We start from the raw sequence: 18,373 nt of genomic DNA on the forward strand, positions 1-18,373 counted from the left end.
GGCAGCCATAAAGACAGGGCTAAATTGTGGCGAGTCGAAGAGACTTAGTAGTTGGCAGGAAAAAAGACAGAGGCGCAAGGGGAGAGCCAACTGTGCAACAGCCCCAACAAACAAATTTCTCTGCAGCACCTGTGGAAGAGCCTGTCACTCCAGAATTGGCCTTTATAGCCACTCCAGGCGCTGCTTCACAAACCACTGACCACCTCCAGGCGCGTATCCATTGTCTCTCGAGATAAGGAGGCCCAAAAGAAAGAGCGACTTGTATATCTGTGCCCCTGCTCCCTCTGTTCCTCTACCCCGTTTAGATATTTATTTTCCAAGGGGTACGTGGCCTCCTTATTCTTCCTACCAAACTTAGTGATGTCCATTTTGCCAATTACACACCCATTCTGTAAGTTGATTAATGCCTTCCTATATTTGTTGCAGTCCTGCTCTGTGTTAACAGTAGCCACCCCCCCCCACCCCCCCATTTGTTCTCAGCTGCAAATTTTGAAATTGTACTTCGATGCCCAAGCCATTTATGTAAATGGTGAGCACAGTGGTCACAGAACTGATCATTGTGGAATACCCCTTCCCACCATTGCTAGTGTGAATAACTTGAACAAGAGCAGTGAAGATTGGGGAGCCACGGAAGGGCAAAGGTTAAATCTAAGGGATCAGTGAAGTTGAGATGGATGCTCCAAGAAACAGCTGTTGAGCGGCAAAGATCACAAGATTGGGAAAAACTGCCGGAGTGTCAGTTCAGGCCGTTAAATAGGATAGAGAAATTCTGGAGGATTAATGGAGCAGAATTATTAGCCATGAGAAGTGAGACGATATTGGCAAGACAGAAGTCATTCAGCAGCACAGCAACAGCATCCAGAAAATGAAGAATCTCAGCTGAGAGGTAGAAACTGAGCTCACAGCCAGTAGAAGCAGCCCAGCAGAGAATATAGTCTCAGTAGAACGCGGCAGCAAAGTAGAGATCACAGGAATGTCCTGAAATCAGCAAAGAAATAGAGTTGGGCCCAGAAGAATGTAGTCTTCTGTCTGGGGCCCAACACAGTGGCAGCGTAAAGCTGTGAAGTCAACAGACCAGTGGATTTCTGCCCCAACAGCAAGTGATTGTTGTTTCACCATTGGAGATGGTATGAACGAGTGGAAGGATTTGAAGGCTGATTAACCGTCTGACAGGTCATGACATGAACACCCCTTCCAGGCCATTCCTACCTTTATACTGACTGACAGGGTGGTTAATCCTATATGGCGAGAGGATTTTATGGGCTCCCACACCCCATACGATGGGTTAGTGGACACTCACCCCATTAGACAAGAGTATCCCAATGGATGTTAACCCACAGTTCAGAGCTGAAGTTCAGGTCTCCACTGCTGAGGATTGTGTGAAGTGGGGTTCAAACCCTACACCTGATTCAGAGGTGGGAATGCAACTACTAAGCCAAAGGGATTGCTCCATAGCAAGAAGTGGTGGATACATACTGTGGTCTAGAGCAGTTATCTTTGAGTTGGAGTGGCGCAGCAAAATCGCTGCAGCCAAGGCATCCACCGTAGTTCAACAGAGTCCCGATAGCAGAAGAATCTAAGAAAGCAAGTGAGAGCAGTGTCCAGCAGTGAAAGAGTAATCTGTTAAAAGCACAGAACAAACAGGTTTGGGGATCGGCAATGTGCTTTGGAGCAAGTAGCTTTAATTTGTAGCTTAATTGAAAATACAGCCTCCATTTGGGGGCAACCGGTCTTGCACAGTATGGTACAGGAGAGTGGGGTGGGGGAGGATGGCAGTGGATGGCCACAGATGGAGTTACCAAGGATAGAAAAAGGGAGCTGCTAGCGCAGGAAACATCTTCCAACAACCTTTTTGCTTCAACCAATAAGTTAAAATAAAGTTTGTAACATAAATAGATAAATTGCATATTTCACAATAACATGATTCGGCTTACCTTGAGAAATTCTTTTCTGTATTTAAGCACATTCAATAACATTTCATGTGAAGGCATCAGCCTCTCAAAAGCCAATGCCTTGGCTGCTAACTTTAAGGCAGTAGGCTTTTCCTTGGTATGTGCAACATTTCCCATCATTGGCATATTTTGTACTAATATATTTTGCATTTTAAACCTACTGAAATAGAAAAACTCAACAGAGCTGGCAATGCCATACTGCAAGCCCTGGCAGCCAGATGGGTCATAAGACAAGCGAGTCCAAGTTCTGCTTGCTATTCTTCACCTCAATCTTGCAAGATTCCTCCCCTGGTCCAACACTGCCAGACCTCAGCTGCAGTAATGCTACAGAACCTCCCTCCTTAAGCTACCACTCCCTGGAGCCTAAATACTCCCACACTCAATGACTCCTTCCTCTTTCCCTAACCGTGAGATCCCCTCCCAACAACAACTACACCTCAAAGCTCCCACTTCCCATGACAGCTTGCCGCCACACTGCTCCTCCCACTGCTGTCACATCTCAGGATTACCCTATTTTGTTCATGCACTAGAACTCACCTCTCCTATTCTCATTGACTCAGGGCTGTGCTCTTCAGTGTTCCCAGCCTTCTCAATTCTCAGGGAACCTTTTTTCTCCCCAGTACTTCCACACTCCTGGAGCTCTGCCTGTACTCCCAGGCTCCAGGAATGCTTTCCTAGATTCTGGGACTTCCCCAATGGCGTCGGACCCAGAAACTGCTCCCCTTTCACTTTTTACCAGAACCTGGTATTCTCTTTCCTGTGCTTCAAAACACTAGCACCCTGTCCTGTCTATATATCTATGAAATTAAGAGGGAAAGTACTTACTGTCATAAATTTGGCTGGTAAATTGCAGTATAATAGACTTTATTGCATTAATAAATGACCCTATATTGATTGAGTCTTGGAGAACAGAAAGACTTGTTCTTCAAAATGTATATGGACTTCGGGGAGGCATTCACAAAAGTTCTACACAGGAGGCTTACGAAGATGGAAACCCATAGATTAAGAGGAAAGTGGTGGTATGGTTATTGTTGTGTTAGGCTCCCACCTGCCAAGAATGAGGCACATTAATTTTGTCATGAACATTGATTTTTAAACTGTTACTGAAGTGAAGAAAGGACTTGTTAAACAGATCAGCTGTGGCTGGAAAATACATTTGCATATTAACAGACGGTGGTTGGAAGGACAAAAGACCATTCCCTGACACATTCAACCCACAATTGACCTTGATCACCAGGAATTGTGTGTAAGGAGCATTCCAGAGACTGCTAAGGTGATGCAATCCAAGACTTGGTCAGCCCAGTTAGTCACATGACTAACCTGCTTGGCAACCTGGGTTTTTCTGAATTGTGCAAACAGTTTGAACTGAGAGTGTCTGTTTGCTCCTGGGCTGAGAAGATCTCTCCTGTCTGCTCCCATCTCTTTCTCACAAGCCTCTGAATCCAATGAAGACACATGAACCCCAGGAGAGAAAAGTCTCCTACAGCGCACAAGGTTTAAGAAGCATACTAGGCCCCAACGAAAAGCAAGATCTACCTACAATCAAGGACTCTACAGTGAGCTCGAAGAACCGTAATAAAAACACTTTGGATATTGCCTCAAACCTTTCCACTTTATTTTTCTCTTTTTTTTTTCTGTCTCTATTTGCACGTGTGTATGCATGCTAGCGTGGGCGTGTCGTGTATCTGTAGGTATCAACCACATTAGAATTTAAGTTTAATAAATTTCAACTTCTCTAAACCTAAGAAAACCTGTTTGTGCTGGTTTCTTTGCCTTATAATTGGAAAGCGGTGAGCAAGGATTCACCAAGGGGGTGCTAAAAACAGTGTGTTTAAAATTAAACCTCGTTACAGTAAGACCAGATGATGGCTGAGCGGGACCCCTAGACATCTTTCTCATCCTGGTTGTAACAATATTAAATTGGCTCAGGGACTAGAAGCAGAGAGTGGTATTGGATGACTTTTACAGACTAGCAGGTGGTTCTTGGGTCTGTTACTCTTTCAGTTTTTACGTATGACCTAGGAAGGTATAGGGAGCAGCATTAAAGTTCGTAAAGATTGTATGAAACTTGGCAATGTAGTAAATAGTAATGAGAGTTTTTTTAGCATACTATTTTGTAAGACAGTGACATATACTTTTCAAGGTTGTAATATTGGCAGTTAAATTAGCATTTTGTAACAATTCACACAATGTGCTTTGAAGAAATTTTTTGAAAATTTATTTCCTTTATTTTCAAAAACAAAGCTGTTTTGTTGTACTGACAAGAATTTTTGCAGATAGCATCGCTGACATTGACCCCTTTTTTTTCCTGGCTTTGTTATAGGTTTCACCATTTTAAGAGAGGAGAAAACCAGGTTCTTGTAGAAGCAAGCATCAAAACTGTTTTGGCCATGGTAACACTCGTCCAAACTCTTACAGATCATACTGATGATGTTAACTGCTGTGCCTTCTCTTCCACTTATTTGGCTTCCTGTTCACTGGACAAAACAATACGCCTTTATTTATTGAAGGATTTCTCCGAGCTTCCTTTCTCACCACTAAAAGGTCATAGCTATGGTGTACATTCCTGTTGCTTTAGTTCTTGTGGGAAGTTTCTAGCTTCAAGTTCAACTGATGGGATGACTGTGCTTTGGAATCCCCATTCTGGGGAGAAGTTGGCAACATTGAAGCAGCCCAGTGAAAGTCCAGTAAGGGTTTGCAAATTCTCCCATGATTCCAATTATTTGATATCTGGTGCAGCTGATGGTACTGTGGCATTATGGGATGTTCGCTGGAAGAAACTTCGCAGGTTAGATACAGAGCACGTAACTCTTTATCACTAATTTTGCATGCAGTGTTTCAAAATCTATTTTGATTTAAGCTTTTTGCTAGTGAATTTATATTGGCATGCATCTTTATCATTTAACTCAACTCTGAAGCAAATGTAAATAATGAGATTGAATTGAAGAAACTGGAGTTCACTATTGAATCACTTTAGCGCTGATATTTTTTGTCATCTTTCAAACATTAGCAAAACTGATTTTCTACAATTTCTAGCATGTATGTTAAATAACCCCAACCAACCCTACCTTCAACCGCTATGTTCACTTGAACTACTGCCTCATCTCCAGTCTTGCTTTTGTCTCCAAGGTCCTCAAATATATTGTTGCTGCCAACTTTGTACCCACCATTCCCTCTTTGCCATCCATTCTAGTCAGTCAGCAACAGCGTCTGTGTAACTGCAACCATAGAGTTTTCCCCGTTTGCCTTTCCTAGATTGCTGTGGGGAATTAAATACAGTAGATTTCTCCTTGGTTCATTTTGTGGCACTTCCCCTTCCTTGATCCACTCCTGCTTATCCAAACGTCGTAACTCCGTGACTCCTGGTGGTTGCTCCTCCCTTTCTTATATGGCCACTTCTATCATGGCTTAAAGCTGCATACTTGACCCTGTCCCTTTCCTCAACTATATGCTGTCCCTCAGCAAATTTGAGCATTGAATCAGCTTCCACACACACATACCTACGATACTCGACTTTACCACTCCAGTCTTGCCCTCGACCTATGATTACAGCTTTGTTGTCTGTCTGCTTGACATCAAGTCCTGGATAAGCCAGAACTTTCAACTATCCTGTTTAGCTCTTGTCAGAAGCTTTGTCTCTCCAGCACCAATTCCACGCCCATTCCTGGCTGCTCAATCAAACTGAGTAAAATGATGCACAATCTTCTTGACCTCTTTGACTGGAACTTTGTTCCCATTAAAATCTGGTCAGTTGGGGCTCTCTCCCACTCTGTTGGAGAGTTTCATCTACCACACCTTTGGACTTTCTCTGCCTTGCCACACCTCTTTTCCACTATCACATTTTCTCCAAACCTCAGCTGGACTTTCATTCACCACTAATTTCTTTCTTCTTGCTCAGTATCCATTGGACCCCTAGTAGAAAATCTTGTGAAATTTTGTTATGTAATAAGTAGGTTGTCGTAAAATTATAAAATTGTCCAGAATTAGAGTATATTTAATTTATTGTTTTGAAATAGATCAGAATTTTTATTGCATTTTTATGCCCTAATCTACAGCTCATTAACTTTACATGTTTAATTTATATTAGTGTAATAGGATGCACAAATTTAGTTCACAGATTTATTGGTATGGGTCTGCAACTTACTGAAAGCGTTGTTTAATATGGTTTATATATTATGGAAGTCCTTCCATAATTTTTTATATTTTTCTGAGAACTTGTGTTAAAGCTGAAAAGATTCCATGGATGTGCTTTTTTTAACCGAGTTCAGCGACGGGACAAGAGGTTGTTTGAAAGCCACCTGTGGCAGGGGCCACCTGTGATTTGGGCTCAGAAAACAGCAGAACCCTTGGTGACCTGGAAAAAAAGTGGTTACAGAGAAGCCACATGTCAAGGTTTATGGAGGTCAAGAGGTCGACTCACTGGGGTTTGAACATTGTTTTCAGTTTTTGTTGTGGTATGAACTGTTTGAAGACAGTTGGCGTTTTCCTGCCAAGGAGAAAAGCAATAACCCGGCTTACCACCTTCTCTACCTTTCTAAAGAAAGCCTGCTAAGATCCAGAGTGGGAGAAAAATTGCTGGTGCCGCATAGCTCCTGAGGAGCTGGGGAAAAAAACTTGCGATTCACTGTGTGCTGGTGGAAAAACCTTGATGCCACATTTCTCCTAGAAAGCCTACTAGAATAATTCTCAACGTCTCCAGAACGGACGGCTTCTGAAACTATCCTCGTGATCTGTCTCTGTATACCAGACCAAAAAAGGAACAACTGACTTCCTTCCTTATATTTTTTTTTTTGGTCAAGAATTAGCAAGTATTTGGCCAAAGTATTTTTGTTTTGCCTTTTTTTCTTGTAACAGACCTCTGCAGAGTAAATCTGTATTTTTTCCTGTGTGAGAGTGATTGGGGAATTTTTAAACAAGGGAACTTTCATATTTTTTTAATAGATGTGTTAATGCTTTGCCTCATTACTGGTTGTCTTGTTTTATAATAAACTGATAATTTTATTGTTTATTAAAGAAACCTGGTTGGTGAATTTTATTCTGGGATAAAAAATAGAGTATATGATTGGCTGTATCGGTAACTGAGTAAACATTGAAATAGATGTTGTGACCTGTGGAGAAGTGGAACTAGAAAAGACTGCACTCCTCCCACCTCATTTGTAACAATATTCTTAGCTTTACAGATTTGGTTGCCTAGTTGGAGTTTCTCTTGCAGAAGAATGGAATTCCTGTTCCACAGATCATTGTTATTGTTGACTCCTTTAATTTGTGAAGCAGAAGAATCTGGCCTGTCGACCTTTATATTTATCAGTACAGCTCAGTAAATGGAAACTGTGGCTTAGTTGACATTTCTCCTTATCCAGGTTGCAAAATCCCCGATTAATGTCCTGTTGTGAAAAAGTTGTACAGAAAATTTTTAGTGACAGAAATATAATTTTTCCATTCTTTGATATTGTTAGCTGTTCTCTCTGGGTATTTTCCTCTGCTTCAAATCTACTGTCATTAACCCTCTCCACAAAATTCCAACCCTTGGCCCTTCTGTTTTTGCAGACTACCCCACCCACTTCTAACTTACCTTTCCTTTCAAGACCTTGAACATGCTATATTCTCCCAAATCCATGTTCTACTTTCCTGGAACGCCATGTTTGGATTCCTCCAATCTGATTTCTGTCCCTGCCACAGTAATGAAAGTGCTCTTAGCAAAGTCCCAAATGATTTCCTGTTGGACTGTGACAAAGTCCCTCCTAACACTTCTCAATCTGTCTGCAGTCTTTGACATGGTTGACCATGCCCCTCCCTCCTCCAATGCCTTTCCATTGTCATGCAGCTGGGAGGGATTGCAATTGCTTGGTTCCATTCTTCTCTAATTGAAGCTACATTATTGCTTACAGTGGGTTTTCTTTCCACTCCCACACTCTTTTTCCTCAGGCATCCCCCAAGGATCTATCCTTGGCCCCCTTCTATTTCTCATCTACATGTTGACTCTCGGTGATGCTGTGAAAATACAGCATCAGTTTCCACATGAGCGCTGACGACACTCAGCTCTACCTCACCACCACTTCTCTCGATCCCTCCATTGTCTCGAAATTATCACACTGCTTGTCTGACATCCAGTACTTTGTCTCATTTGTCACACTGCTTGTCTGACATCGAGTACTGGATGAGCAGAAATGTCATCCAATTTATTATTGGGAAGACCTAAGCCATTGTCTTCATTCCCTTCTACAAGCTCTGTTCCCTAGCTGCCAAATCCATCCCTCTGCCTGACAACTGTCTGAGGCCGAACCAGACTGTTTGTAACCTTGGTGTCACATGTGATCTTGAAGGCTTCCAACCACACATCTGCACCATCACTAAAACCATCTGCTTAACATTGTTTGACTCAGCTCATCTGATGCTGAAATCATCATCCAGCGTTTGTTACCTCTAAACTTGACTATTTCAACACACTCCTGGTCATTCTCCCATATTCTATCCTCCATAAACTTGACGCCAACTAAAATTCTGCCCAAGTTCTAACATGCACCGAGTCCAGTTCACTTAACATCCCTGTGTTCGCTGACCTACATTGGCTCCCGATTAAGCAATGCCACACTTTTAAAGTTCTCATCCTTCTTTTCAAATCCGTTCATGGTCTTGTGCGTCCATACCTCCTTCAGCCCAAAATCCTCCAAGATATCTATGCTTCTCTAATTCTGGCCTCTTGAGCATTCCCAATTTTAATCACTCCACCATTGGTAGCCATGTCTTCAGTTACCAAGGCCCAAAGCTCTGAAATTCCCTCCCTAAACCTCTCCCCCTCTCTACTACTCTTTCCTCCTTTAGGACACTCCTTAAAACCTACCTCTTTGACCAAGCTTTTGGTTATCTGTCCCAATATCTCCTTATATGAGTTGCAACATTCCCTCTAAGCTCCTTGGCCGTGCAGTAACCTATAAGTTCCTGCGCAGGCGGAGCACAAATTGGTCCCTTTAAGTTACTGCACAGCCATACAAAAATATGTAAAGGCCCCGTGCCCTTAAAGGGTGACATTGGTGGCTTGGTGTCAAAGTTTGCTTTCCAGGGCTCCTGTGAAGCACATTGGAATGCTTTGTTATGTTAAATGCACTATGTAAATACTCATTTGTATTAATTCTATATGCTTTTGCTGTATACATGATACCAAAAAACAGTATTCCTCAAACCTGTAAGTGATCTCTCAAAATCGCTGCAGTTTGGATTGGTAAGAAAGTTACAACCATTGTTTTTACATTGCATAGCTAAAGGTTCATGCATTCTATCCACTGCTGTAGGTATTATATGTGCATTTAATCTTGCTGCATTTTTGCAATAAATAGTATATTATAACCAAGTTTGTGATATCAGTATACTTGGACAATCGGGGATTCTAAAGGAGAGGATGGCTAAAGGGAATACAATTTGTTTAGCAAAGAAGTAAGAAAAAAATGAGAAAAGCAAAGAGAAATTATGAAATAAAATTATAAAAGTGAAGTATTCTATAGATTGTTGTGAAAGTGATTGTTTTTAGTTAATATTTTTTAAAAGGAACTTGGGCAGCAGAATTTTAGTTGGCCTCAAGTTTATGGAGGATAGAATATGGGAGAATGACCAGGAGTTATGCTGACCAGTTGGACCAGTTTTTTTTTTAAAAGAGAGCTCTCAAGAGGACACTGAGGAAGCTGGATTGGCAACAGTGTTGATGGTTGTCACATGGCTTGGGTTAGGCTTGGAGTGGAAACCCTGGTAACAGGCAGAAAAGTGACAAGCGCTTCTTTGATTGGACAAGCCCAGTTGTAGCAGAGCACCTGGGATGGGCAGAAAACTGACGAGCTTTCTGGTTGTGTGTCAGTTTGAGTGTGTTTTACCTTCTGGAGTGAGATAAAAGTCAAGTCTGCTGCAGAAGGAGAGAATTCCAAGGAAGAACAGAAGACTACAACCCAGCTCACTTTCCAGCAATTCCCTAAAAGATTCTGAAGTCCGTTGTCAGTTCATCTTGTTTCCTGTATTTGAAGAAAGACTGCTAAAGTAATTCTTAACGCTGCCTGAACAGAACTGTTCTGCGGATTCTAGTGACCTGTCTACATGTAGTCGGAAGTTGGACTGTATTGCAGTTTGGAACAACACATCTCATCTGCTGTTTCCTCCAAAAAGTAGCAAGTAGTTACCCCAAATGTTTTTTGTCTGTAACAGAGCTCTGATCCAAAAATCCTTTTTTTAAATTTTCTCGGTTAGTGTGCGCCATTTATTTATTTAATTCACTCCCACGTCTCCACAGGTCACAACAAGATGCATAAATAATAAAAGGGAAATTAATATAGGGATACGGTCACTAAGGGGATACGCAGGATCAACTCAGATAATGACAGTGAAATGGTAGAAATACTGAATACCAACTTTTGCTTTAATTTTTGTCGGAGACTCTGAAGGTAGACATTACAACACAAAATAAAAAAGAATATCAAGAAATTTAGGATAGATCGGAGGGAGATAACTGATTAGATAAACTGATTAGATACACAAACTTGACAACGTAAAATCTAAATGCCAGAGAATTGGCGGATAGCTAATGTTATGTCTGTATTCAAAAAGGGAGATAGAGCAAATCTAGGAAAGAAGAAGAAAGGCAATTGAATCTTTACTCAAAGTTGTAATAGAAAAACAATAGAAAGCAAAAATATAATAAAGAATAGCCAGCACAGATTTCAAAAGATAGTCATGCTTGATTGACCTATTGAATTCTTTGAAGAAGTAATGCAGTGGATTTAACATCCATAGACTTTCAAAAAGTGGGGGAGTATTGGGGAAACAGTGATCACAATATCATTTGGTTTAGAATAGTTATGGAAAAGGCAAAGGAAAAATTACAAGTGAAAATATTGAACTAGAGGAAAGCCAATTTCTGAGTGGAAAAGGATCTGGCCCAGGTGGATTGGAATCAAAGATTGACAGGTAAAACAGTAAATAAGCAATGGGAGGGCTTCAAAGAGGAGATGATCTGGGTGCAGGCTAGACACATTCCCACAAAGGGCAAAAGAAGGGCATCTAAAGCTAGAGCTCCCTGAATGAATAAAGAAATGGGGATCAAAATAAAACAGTAAAGGAGGCTAAATGATAAATATCAGGTTCACAATTCAGTATGGAACCAAGCTCTATACAAAAAGTACAGAGGAGAACTGAAAATGGAAATAAGAGGGGCTAAGAGAGCATACGAGTATAGATTAGAATGTAACATAAAAGGAACTCAAAAGTCTTTGATAAACGTAGAAATAGTAAAAGGCTAGTCAAAGGAAGGGAGGGGTCAATTAGGGACCACAAAGGAGATCTTGTGGGAGTAGTCGGCATGGCTGAGAACTTTGCATCCCTCATTATTAAAGAGCAGGATGCTGACTGACGTGTCACAGTAAGTGAGGAAGTAGAGAAATTGAATATGATAAAAATAGTTATAAAGGAGGTACTTAAAACTTGGGCAGTCCTGAAAGTAGAAATGTTACCTGGTCCAGATAGACATTTGGGGCACAGAAGGAGGCCATTCGGCCCGTTGAGTCCACGTTAGCTCTTCACGGAGCCATTCAGTCAGATGGGATACATCCTAGGTTGCTGAGGGCAATAAGGGTGGAAATTGCAGAGGCTCTGGCCCCAATCTTCCACTCCTTGAAAGAACTTTGAGAGAATAGTCTGAGCCAAAATTAATTGGCATTGGAAAGATATGGGTTAATAAATGAAAGCCAGCATGCATTTGTTCAAGGCTAATTCTGTTTTTCTCACTTGATGGCGTTCTTTAAAATAACGGAAGGGGTTGATGAGGGTACTGCAGTTGATGTGTGCTTGACAAAATACCAAATAATATAGTTGTTAGCAAACCTGAAGCCATGGGATTAAAGAAGCAGTGGTTGTATGAATATGAAGTGGGTTAAGGGATAGAAAACAGACAGTAATGGTGAACAGTTTTTCAGACTGGAGGGACGTGTGCTGTGGTGACCCCAGGGGTCATTGTTGGGCCCACTGCTGTCTTTGATGTATATTGGTGATCTGGACTTGGGTACGCAGGGCACAATTTCAAAGTTTGCAGATGACGCAAAACTTGGAAATATCGTAAACAGTGAGGGGGATAGTAACCGACTTTAGGAGGACATGGGCAGGCTTGTAAACTGGGCAGGAAGAATAAGGAAAGGGAACATAAACTAAATGGTATAATTTTAAAGGGGTGCAGTAACAGAAAAACCTGGGGGAATACGTACATAAATCTTTGAAGGTGGTGGGACAAATTGAGAAGGCTTTTAAAAGGCATTATAGGATCCTCAGTCTTATAGAAGCATAGTGTACAAAAGCAAGCAAGTTGTGCTAAACCTTTATAAAACACTGGTTAGGTCAGCTGGAGAATTGCAGCCAATTCTGTCCACCACACTTTAGGAAAGATGTCAAGGGGTTAGAGTGCAGAGGAGATTCACTGCAATGGTATAGGTTATGGAAGACTTCAGTTTTGCGGAGAGACTAGGGGTGATTCTCCTGAGAACAAATGGGTTAAGGGGAGATTTGATAGAAGTGTTCAAAATCTTGAAGCGTTTTGGTGGAATAAATAAGGAGAACCAGTATCCTGTAGTGGAAGGTAAAGGCCTGCTGCTCGACCCGAATCCGACGGGACCTGGCGACTTGTCGGGTTCTGATCGGGTCGGGTTGCTCTTCTGGGTCTAGCTTTCTGGCTCGGGTCGGGCTGGGTCCAGGTCGGACACGCACAGCAAGAATTGCATTTTGCTCTGCTGGTAAGTGTCAAAAGTTGAAAAGCCTACCTGAGCTGGGAGTCCAGGACGTCAAGGAGGGAAACTGAGTCTGCGCAGTGAGCGACTCTATGATGTCATCATGCTCATGCTGCAGCTTCCTGCAGATTGGGAATTGGAAGGTAAAATGAACATTCCGGTGGTCGGGTCGGGCGCGGGAAAAAATGGAGGGACTCGGGCAGGTTCGGGCTCGGGTCCGACGTGGTTCTGTCGGGTTTAGTTCGGGTTTTTTTTCGTGACCGGAGCAGGCCTTTAGCGGAAGGGTCAGTAACCAGAGGGGACAAATATAAGGTAATTGGAAAAAGAACCAGAGGTGATATGTGGGAAAATCTTTTACACAATGAGTTGTCATGATCTGGGATGCAATGCCTGAAAGAGAGTGGAAGCTGATTCTGTAATCACTTTCAAAGGGAATTAGATAAATACTTGAAGGGGGGAAATTTGTAGAGTAATGATGAAATAGCAGGGGAATGGGCCTAATTGGGATAATACTTTCAAAGATGTTGCACAGGCATGATGGTCTAAGTGGCCTCCTTCTGTACTGTATCATTCTTTGATAAGGTGCAGATGGGAATTCGATGCAGAGGAGGAAGGAGGTGCCGCTTTTTATACCTTTTTCAGCCTCCAGCTGGTGAGTGTTCAGACGCTAATTAGGTGAGCAGATAGGCGACGGGTGGGTGAGTTTAAGATTTCATCCCTCAAAACGGGGGCAGTAGTTTAAATTGGTAGTGGGGAGATATAAATATTGCATTAAATTTATAGCTTAACTAGTTAAACTATATAATATAACTACAGATAACAGTTGAGTGATATTTCTAAACTTGAATAAAAATAAGAAATGCTGGAACCACTCAGTAGGTCTGGCAGCATCTGTGGAAAGAGAAGCAGAGTTAACATTTCGGGTCAGTGACAGAAACAGAAGGTCAGAACCTGAAATGTTAACTCAGTTTCTCTCTTCACAGATGTTGCTTGACCTGAGTATTTCCAATATTTTCTGTTTTTGTTTCAGATTTCCAGCATCTGTAGTATTTTGCTTTTGTATTAGTGACAAAGGATCTTGGCTCAGAAAATCAGGAAGTAGAATCAGTATAGGTGGAGATTAAGAATAGCCAGGGTTAGAAAACGCTGTTGGGAGTAGTTTATAGGCTCCTAACAGTAGTTATACCGTTGGACAGAGCATTAAACAAGAAATTTATTGGAGCTTGTAACAAAGGCATAGTTGTGGGTGATGATCTTCGTATGAACTGGTCAATCAAATTGGCAAAGGTGGTCTGGAAGATGAGTTTGTAGAATGCTTTTGTGACCGTTTCCTGGAGCAATATGTTGTGGAACCAACTAGGGATAATGCTATTTTCGATTGTGCAATGAGGCAGAATTAATTAGTAATATAAAAAGTAAAAGATCCACTGGCAAGTAGTGATTATAATACAATTGAATTCCACATTAAGTTTGAAAGCGACATATTCCAAGCATAAACAAGAATCTTAAATTTAAACAAAGCCAATTACGTAGGTATGGGGGAGAGCTGGCTAAGATTGATAGGGTAAATGTGAATCACAAAAGGTTAGTATGCAGGTACACAGCACTTAATCAGGAAAGCTAATAGAATGTTATTGTTTATCACGAGGAGAATTGAGTACGAAAGTAGGGAGGTTATGCTTCAGCTATACATGACATTGGTGAGACCTCATCTGGAGTTCTGTACAATACTGGTCTCCTTATTTAAGGAAGGATGTAAATGCGTTGGAGGCAGTACAGAGAAGGTTTATAGACTAATACTTGGAATGGGTGGCCTGTCTTACGAGGAAGGATTGTACAGGCTTGGCTTGTATCCGCTGGAATTTAGAAGAATAAGAGGTGACTTGATTGAAACATATAAGATCCTGAGGGGTCTTGACAGGGTGGATGTGGAAAGGATGTTTCCCTTGTGGGAGAATCTCGAACTAGGGGTCACTGTTTAAAAATGAGGGGTCGCCCATTTAAGACAGAGATGAGGTGAAATTCTTTCTCTGAGGGTGGTGAGTCTTTGGAATTCTCTTGCTGAAAAGGCAGTGGAAGCAGAGTCCTTGAGTGTTTTTAAGGCAGAGGTATATAGATTCTTGATGAGCAAGGTGGTGGAAGGTTATCGGTGGTAGGTGGAAATGTGGAGTAATCAGTTCATTGAATGGCGCAGCAGGCTCGAGGGGTCGAGTGGCCTACTCCTGCTCCTAATTCGAATGTTCATATGTTCATAAATGGTAAACAGTTGGAAACATTTAAAGAAACAATTCAAAAATACATTCCATTGAAAAACCAGAAACAGTGAGAAAGGTCCATTCGTTGCTTACTGAGGAGATTAAGGATTGTATTAGATTAAAAGAAGAGACTTATGATGTTGCAAACAGTAGTAGTAAGTCTGAGGATTGGGAATAGTTTAGAAACCAGCAAAGGATCATCATTGAGTTGATAAAAAGGGGAAAAAATAGAATATGAAAGTAAACTAGCCACGAATATAAAAACAGATTGTAAGAGCTTCAACTAGTATATTTAAAAAGAGAATAACTGAAGTTAACATTGGTTCTTAGAAACAGAGACGGGAGAAATTGTCATGGGTAATGAGAAAATGGCAGAGAGATTGAACAAATAGTTTGCGTTTGTCTTCACAGTCGAAGACATAAGTTACATTCCAGCAATAGGGAGTAACCTAGGCGCTAATAAGAATGAGGAAATTAAGGTAATTAAAATCAACCAAGCAAAAGTAGTGGAGAAACTCAAGGGACTAAAATCGACACATCCGCAGGACCTGATGGCCTACAACCTAGGGTTCCAAAAGAAATAGCTGCAAAGATAGTGGATGTGCTGGTTGTGATTTTCCAAAATTCCCTTGATTCTGGAACAGTCCCAGCAGATTGAAAGTTAGCAAATGTAAGATCGCTATTCAAGAAAAGAGAGAAAATGGAAGTATAGACCAGCTTGACATCAGTCATTGGGAATGTGCTAGAATCAATTATTAAGGAAGTATTGATGCACTTAGAATATGATTAGAACAAGTCAACATGGTTTTATGAAAGGGAAACCTGTTTGACAAATTTATTAGAGTTTTTTGAGGATGTAACTAGTAGTGTTGATAAAGAGGAACCAGTTGATATAGTATACTTGGATTTCCAAAAGGCATTCAATAAGGTGCCACACAAAAAGTCAATAAACAAGTTAAGGGCTCATGGAGTTGCAGGTAATATATTAGCATGGATAGAAGATCGATTAGCGGACAGGAAGCAGAGTATGGGGATAAATGGGGCATTTTCAAATTGGCAAGATGTGACTAGTGGAGTGCCACAAGCATCAGTGCTGGGGTTGCAGCTATTTACAATCTATATTAATGACTTCGATGAAGAGACTGAGAGTTTGCTGATGATGCAGAGCTAGCTGGGAATGCATGCTTTGAGGAGGACACAAAGAAATATAGACGGGTTAAGTGAGTGGGCAACGAAGTGGCAGATGGAGTATAATCTCCCCTTGCTGTTCAGTGGCATTACATTCACTGAATTCCCCACTCTAAACATGCTGGGGGTTACCATTGATCAGAAGCTGAACGAGATCAGCCACATAAATGCTGTGGCTACAAGAGCAGGTCAGAGGCTAGGAACCCAGCAGCGAGTAACTCCCCTCCTGTCTCCCCAATGCCTGTTCACCATCTACAAGTCAGGAGTGTAATGGAATACTCTCCACTTGCCTGGATGGATGTAGCTCCAACAACGCTCAAGAAGCTCAACACCATCCAGGACAAAGCAGCCCGCTTGATTGTTACCCTATCCACCACCTTCAACCTTCACTTCTTTCACCACTGATGCACAGTAGCAGCAGCAGTGTGTACCATCGACAAGATGCACTACAGCAACTCACCAAGGCTCCTTCAGCAGCACTTTTCAAATTCGTGATCTCTACCATCGAGATGGACAAGGGCAGCAGATGCATGGGAACACCACCCACCTGCATGTTCCCTTCCAAGCCACACACCATCCTGACTTGAAACTGTATCACCATTCCTTCACTGTCACTGGGTCAAAATCTTGGAACTCCCTTCCTAACAGCACTGTTGGTGTACATACTGTTATGGTCCTGTAGTTTTTATTCGGAATATGCAGTTTGCCTTTAAGACTTGCAAGGGATCAGTATTGCTTTAAGAACCAACAAGCCTTAGGAGTTATAGGAAGGTGCATTTTTTGTTGCCTTAGAAACAACCATTTGGAGACTGCGATTCAAAGGGTGCATTCTCGATGCCAGGGAAACAGCCACTGGGAGTGAGCCTGATGTAATACAATTGTTACAATTCAGTTTGAACTGGCAGTTAGTAAGACAGTTTGAACACACAGACAGAAGACACAGAGGACACAGCTGTGATGAGCGCACACTCTACCATTTAAACTGAAGGAAGAGGATTGTAGGCTGATTATTATTATCTCAAATTTTAAAAACATCAAGCAAAGACAGAGATCTCTGCTAATTTAAATTGAAGAACGGGAAGTTAGACTGTGACAATCTTTTATCCCTTAAAAAAACTTGATTCCGTTAAAAGTGTTTGCAAGTTGTTAATTGTTGAAATTCGCTGGAGAAGGAAAGCATCACCTACTGAAGTTAGACTACGGACTGTTCTACTGTGGAAGAACCTTTTTTCCCGCATTGGATGACTGTGAGGACTTCAAGCAACTTTGGACTGTAAATTTGCAGGACTCTAATTTCTTCTATTTTAAATGTTTATATCTTCATAGTGTTTAAGAATTTAGTTCTTTTAATTAAAGAGTTAATTTGTTGATTTAAGGACACCTGGTTTGGTTAGCCTCATTCGGGGGTTAATAGATGGTACAATTTGGCTGGGTCTTTAATTTGGAAAGTTTTTAAATGATATGTTAGCCGATTTGTGGAACGACGGGATTGAATTAACAGTGCGTTGGTCCCACCGCAATCAGAATCGTATATTTTGACTGGGGGCTTTGACAGGAGCAGTCGGTCGTAGCATATTTATTGGGGCTCTTCCGGGATTTGAATCACGTTAATTGGGTTTCTGGATTTGGATCAGATCTTAATTGGGGGCTCGTTCACAGTTGAATCATATTTAATTTGGGGGCTTGCATTTGGAATCCTAGTAGTTACTCGTCTCTGGGATAACACATTTAAATTGGAGTCTTGTGTTTGGCATCAGATTAATTGCTCTCTAGTCTGGGATCTTATCATAGAACATAGAACAGTACAGCACAGTACAGGCCCTTCGGCCCACAATGTTGTGCCGAACCTTTAACCTACTCTAAGATCAAACTAACTACCTACCCTTCATTCTACTATCATCCAAGAGTCGCTTAAATGCCCCTAATGTATCTGCTTCTACTACCACCGCTGGCAGCGCATTCCACGCACCCACCACTCTCTCTGTGTGAAGAACCTACCTCTGACATCTCCCCGAAACCTTCCTCCAATCACCTTAAAATTATGCCCCCTGGTGATAGCCCTTTCCACCCTGGGAAAAAGTCTCTGACTATCCACTCTATGCCTCTCATCATCTTGTACCCCTCTATCAAGTCACCTCTCATCCTTCTTCGCTCCAATGAGAAAAGCCCTAGCTCCCTCAATCTTTCTTCGTAGGACATGCCCTCCAGTCCAGGCAGCATCCTGGTA

The 18,373-nt window shown here is 41.6% G+C and overlaps 1 protein-coding gene across 1 annotated transcript in view; it reads left to right on the forward strand.

Moving 5' to 3' along the window:
* The window catches only part of wdsub1 (WD repeat, sterile alpha motif and U-box domain containing 1), a 95,219-nt gene that overhangs the window by 15,101 nt on the left and 61,745 nt on the right, over positions 1 to 18,373 (forward strand). The window contains exon 2 of the mRNA XM_068035285.1: positions 4,276 to 4,740. Within this exon, the coding sequence (XP_067891386.1) occupies positions 4,343 to 4,740 (398 nt within the window). The 5' untranslated portion in view covers positions 4,276 to 4,342. The remainder of the gene's footprint in view (positions 1 to 4,275; positions 4,741 to 18,373) is intronic.

This window comes from Heterodontus francisci, chromosome 7, assembly GCF_036365525.1.
Source record: "Heterodontus francisci isolate sHetFra1 chromosome 7, sHetFra1.hap1, whole genome shotgun sequence".
In the NCBI taxonomy this organism is placed as follows: Eukaryota; Metazoa; Chordata; class Chondrichthyes; order Heterodontiformes; family Heterodontidae; genus Heterodontus; species Heterodontus francisci.